The sequence below is a fragment of the Rhinoraja longicauda genome, chromosome 34 (assembly GCF_053455715.1).
Source record: "Rhinoraja longicauda isolate Sanriku21f chromosome 34, sRhiLon1.1, whole genome shotgun sequence".
Classification (NCBI taxonomy): domain Eukaryota; kingdom Metazoa; phylum Chordata; class Chondrichthyes; order Rajiformes; family Arhynchobatidae; genus Rhinoraja; species Rhinoraja longicauda.
The window spans coordinates 24,654,995-24,660,477 of NC_135986.1; the positions used below are offsets into that span (position 1 = coordinate 24,654,995).

At 50.6% G+C, this 5,483-nt stretch overlaps 1 protein-coding gene across 1 annotated transcript in view; it reads left to right on the forward strand.

Annotated features, from left to right (window-relative positions):
• Positions 1 to 5,343, forward strand: part of LOC144609647 (aminopeptidase NAALADL1-like) — a gene marked incomplete at its 3' end in the record, with an annotated part of 18,844 nt that extends 13,501 nt beyond the window's left edge. The window contains exons 5-7 of the mRNA XM_078428147.1: positions 1 to 120; positions 2,300 to 2,393; positions 5,242 to 5,343. The exon at positions 1 to 120 is cut by the window's left edge and continues 73 nt beyond it. Of these exons, the coding sequence (XP_078284273.1) occupies positions 1 to 120; positions 2,300 to 2,393; positions 5,242 to 5,343 (316 nt within the window). The remainder of the gene's footprint in view (positions 121 to 2,299; positions 2,394 to 5,241) is intronic.
• Positions 5,344 to 5,483: the final 140 nt, after the last annotated feature.

A 5,483-nucleotide genomic window follows, 5' to 3' on the forward strand; every position in this document is an offset into this window, starting at 1 on the left:
GGGTGAGCGACAAGAACGAGACCTACCCCCACTCCTGGTACCTGCCACCCTCCGGAGTCGAGAGAGGCTCCTACAAGGAGAACTTCGGAGACCAGCTCACTCCCTACTACCCCGCCAAAGGTACTCTCCCCCCCCCCCCCTCCCGCCGGGCTCAGGTGTCTCCCTCTTCCCCTCCCTCCCCTGGGGCCTGGGACCACGAACTGGGGCCTGGACCTAAATTCTAGGCCTTGATTCCGGGCCTGAGGACTGGCCCAAAGCCTGGGCCTGAGTCTGGATTCTGGGCATGAATTCTAGACCTAGATTCTGGGCCTGAATTCTGGGCCTGGATTCTTGGCATGAATTCTGGGCCTGGATTCAGGGCCTGGGCCAAAGCCTGCGCCTAGATTCTAGCCCTAGGACACTGGGCCTTGATTCTGGGTATGAATACTAGGCCTAGATTCTGGGCCTTGATTCTGGGCCTAGACTCTATGCCAGGGGCCTGGACCTGGGCTCTAGGCCTGGATTCTAAGGCCTGGGGCCTGACCCAAAGCCTATGCCTGGGCCTAGATTCTAGCCCTAGGAATTCTGGGCCTGGATTCTAGGCTTAGATTCTAGGCCTGGATTCTGCTCCCGGGTCCTAGGCTTGAATTCTGGGCCTGGATTCTGGCCCTAGGACTCTGGGCCTGGATTCTGGGCCTTGATTCTAAGCGTAGATTCTAGGCATGAATACTAGGCCTGGATTCTAGGTCTGGATTCTGGGCCTGGATTCTGGGCCTCGAGCCTTGACCTGGATTCAATGCCTGGATTCAGCGCCTGGATTCTGGGCCATTGATTCTAGGCCTGAATTCTGGGCCGGGATTCTAGCCCTAGACCCTGGGCCTAGATTCTGGGACTGAATTCTTGGCCTAAATTCTGGGCCTGGATTCTGGGCCAAAGCCCTGGGCCTGGAATCTAGCCCTAGGATTCTGGGCCTAGATTCTGGGCCTGGATTCTGTACCTCCGGGCGCTCCGGTTTCCCCCAACATCCCAAAGACATATAACATATATATATAACAACTACAGCATGGAAACAGGCCTGTCCGGCCCTACCAGTCCACGCCGACCATTCTCCCTGACCTAGTCTCATCTACCTGCACTCAGACCATAACCCTCCAATCCCCTCCTATCCATATACCTATCCAATTTACTCTTAAATAATAAAATCGAGCCAGCCTCCACCACTTCCACCGGAAGCCCACTCCATACAGCCACCACCCTCTGAGTAAAGAAGTTCCCCCTCATGTTACCCCTAAACCTTTGTCCCTCAATTCTGAAGCTATGTCCCCTTGTTGGAATCTTCCCCACTCTCAAAGGGAAAAGCCTACCCACGTCAACTCTGTCCGTCCCTCTCAACATTTTAAAAACCTCTATCAAGTCCCCCCTCAACCTTCTACGCTCCAAAGAATAAAGACCCAACCTGTTCAACCTCTCTCTGTAGCCTAAGTGCTGAAACCCAGGCAACATTCTAGTAAATCTCCTCTGTACCCTCTCCATTTTGTCGACATCCTTCCTATAATTTGGCGACCAGAACTGCACACCATACTCCAGATTTGGCCTCACCAATGCCCTGTACAATTTCAACATTACATCCCAACTTCTATACTCGATGCTCTGATTTATAAAGGCAAGCATACCAAACGCCTTCTTCACCACCCTATCCACATGAGATTCCACCTTCAGGGAACAATGCACAGTTATTCCCAGATCCCTCTGTTCCACTGCATTCCTCAATTCCCTACCATTTACCCTGTACGTCCTATTTTGATTTGTCCTACCAAAATGCAGCACCTCACACTTATCAGCATTAAACTCCATCTGCCATCTTTCAGCCCACCCTTCCAAAAGGCCCAAGTCTCTCTGTAGACTTTGAAAATCTACCTCACTATCAACTACTCCACCTATCTTAGTATCATCTGCATATTTACTAATCCAATTTGCCACACCATCATCCAGATCATTAATGTAAATGACAAACAACAGTGGACCCAACACAGATCCTTGGGGCACTCCACTAGACACTGGCCTCCAACCTGACATACAATTGTCAACCATTACCCTCTGGTATCTCCCATTCAGCCATTGTTGAATCCATCTTGCAACCTCACTATTAATACCCAACGACGTGCGGGTTTGTGGGTTAATTGGCCCCTATAGATTGTCACTACTGTGTCGGATAGTGGTCGTGTACATGTGATCGCTGGTCAGCGTGGGCTCGTTGGGACGAAGGGCCGGTTTCAGCACTGTATCTCTATAAACTAATAAAGATACACTCCGTCCACAGATTACGCCTTCAGGCAGAATGAGTCGGACATAAAAGGACTATCGCCCATCCCGGCCCAGCCCATTGGGTTTGAGGACGCCCGCCAACTAATCTGGTCAGTCATTTTGCCAATCATTATGGACAGTCGTTGCTGTGCCTTCTTGACCAGCGCAGCAGTGTTATTGGATCATGTTAGGTCCTCCGAAATGTGAGTGCCCAGAAACTTGAAGCTGGACACTCTCTCCACACTGTCCCCGTTGATAGAGATCGGGGCGTATTCCCCGTTGTGGGACCTACGGAAGTTGATGATTAGCTCCTTGGTCTCGGTGGTATTTAGGGACAGGTTGTTATCCGAGCACCAGTCCGCCAGGTTCTGCACCTCCGCTCTGTAGTTGGTGATCAGCCCGATCACCGTCGTGTCGTCTGCAAACTTGACAATGGTGTTGGTGTCGAATGCCAGGAACACGGTTCGTGTGTGAAGAGGGAGTAGAGCATGGGGCTCAGAACACAGCCCTGTGGTGTGCCGGTACTCAGGGTGATAGTGGAGGACAGGTGCGGGCCCATTCTCACTGCCTACGGTCGCTCCAGCAGGAAGTCCAGGGTCCAGTCGCATAATGACGAGCTGAGGCCTAGCTGGTGGAGTTTGGTGATGAGCTTGGTGGGGATGACCGTGTTGAAGGCAGAGCTGTAGTCAATGAGTAGCATCCTCACGTACGTGCCCTGTCTCTCTAGGTGAGTCAGGACAGTGTGAAGAGCCAGAGAGATGGCATCCTCTGTGGATCTATCTGCCCTGTATGCAAATTGATGTGGGTCCACTGAGTCAGGGATGCTGGATTGGATTTTAAACTTCAAATAAGCTCTGAACTACATAGACTATTATTGTTATTATTGCACTATTAATGTTTGTTTTTTGTGTACATATGTGTACGTGTGTGTGTGTGTGTAGACAATAGACAATAGGTGCAGGAGGAGGCCATTCGGCCCTTCGAGCCTGTACGCACCACCATTCAATGTGATCATGGCTGATCATTCTCAATCAGTACCCCGTTCCTGCCTTCTCCCCATACCCCCTGACTCCGCTATCCTTAAGAGCTCTATCCAGCTCTCTCATGAATGCATTCAGAGAATTGGCCTCCACTGCCTTCTGAGGCAGAGAATTCCACAGATTCACAACTCTCTGACTGAAAAAGTTTTTCCTCATCTCCGTTCTAAATGGCCGACCCCTTATTCTTAAACTGTGTGGCCCCTGGTTCTGGACTCCCCCAACATTGGGAACATGTTTCCTGCCTCTAACGTGTCCAACCCCTTAATAATCTTATACGTTTCAATAAGATCCCCTCTCACCCTTCTAAATTCCAGTGTATACAAGCCTAGTCGCTCCAGTCTTTCAACATATGATAGACCCGCCATTCCGGGGATTAACCTAGTAAACCTACGCTGCACGCCCTCAATAGCAAGAATGTCCTTCCTTAAATTTGGAGACCAAAACTGCACACAGTACTCCAGGTGTGGTCTCACTAGGGCCCTGTACAACTGCACACAGTACTCCAGGTGCGGTCTCACTAGGGCCCTGTACAACTGCACACAGTACTCCAGGTGTGGTCTCACTAGGGCCCTGTACAACTGCAGAAGGACCTCTTTGCTCCTATACTCAACTCCTCTTGTTATGAAGGCCAACATTCCATTGGCTTTCTTCACTGCCTGCTGTACCTGCATGCTTACTTACAGTGACTGATGCACTAGGACACCCAGATCTCGTTGTAGGTCCCCTTTTCCTAACTGGACACCATTCAGATAATAATCTGCCTTCCTGTTCTTACCACCAAAGTGGATGGTGATTGCTCTGCTTTCCTCCCACACTCCAAAGACGTGCGGGTTTTGCAAGTCAATTGGCTCTCTGTAAATTGACCGCTCGTGTGTCGAGAGTGGATGGGAAAGTGGTATAACACAGAACACAGAATTTCTTTAGTCAGAGGGTGGTGAATCTGTGGGATTCATTGTCACAGACGGTTGTGGAGGCCACAAGTCAGTGGATATATTTTAAGGCAGAGATAGATAGATTCTTGATTAGTGCGGGTGTCAGTGGTTATGGGGAGAAGGCAGGAGAATGGGGTTAGGAGGGAGAGATAGATCAGCCATGATAGTGAGACCGCACCTGGAGTACTGTGTGCAGTTGTACAGGGCCCTAGTGAGACCGTACCTGGAGAACTGTGTGCAGTTTTGGTCTCCAAATTTGAGGAAGGATATTCTTGCTATTGAGGGCGTGCAGCGTAGGTTCACCAGGTTAATTCCCGGAATGGCGGGACTGTCATATGTTGAAAGACTGGAGCGACTAGGCTTGTATACACTGGAATTTAGAAGGATGAGAGGAGATCTTATCGAAACATATAAGATTATTAAGGGGTTGGACACGTTAGAGGCAGGAAGAATGTTGGGGGGAGTCCAGAACCAGGGGCCACACAGTTTTAGAATAAAGGGGTCGGCCATTTAGGACTGAGATGAGGAAAAACATTTTCACTCAGAGAGTTGTAAATCTGTGGAATTCTCTGCCACAGAAGGCAGTGGAGGCCGATTCTCTGGATGTTTTCAAGAGAGAGTTGGATTTAGCTCTTGGGGCTAACGGAATCAAGGGATGTGGGGAGAAAGCAGGAACGGGGTACTGATTGAGAATGATCAGCCACGATCACATTGAATGGCGGTGCTGGCTCGTAGGGCCGAATGGCCTCCTCCTGCACCTATTGCCTCTATGTTTTTATGTTTCTATGATTGAATGGCGGAGTAGATTTGATGGGCCGAATGGCCTCATTCTGCTCCTATCACTTATGGATTTATGAACGGGTGTAGAGAAGGGGAGATGGTGGGTCAGCGTGGACTCGGTGGGCCGAAGGGCCTGTTTCGGGGCTGTGTGACTGTGTGACTGGGGCCCTGCCTCTGGTGTTGAGACCCCCTGTGTTTCCCCACAGCTCTCTGGGTGGTCCCGAAGCCCCCACAACATGGCAAGGTGCTCTGGGCTGTACGTACAGGCTGGGACCAGGCTTCGACAACTTAACCCACTTCACAAACAGGTCAGTCACCCTCTGCGTGTGTGTGTGTGTGTGTGTCTCTATACCTGTCTGCCTTTCACTGACTGTCTCTCTCTGTCTGCCTCTCCGTCTCTCCCTCTCTGTCTCCCTCTCTCTGTCTGTCTCTCTCTCTCTCTCTCTCT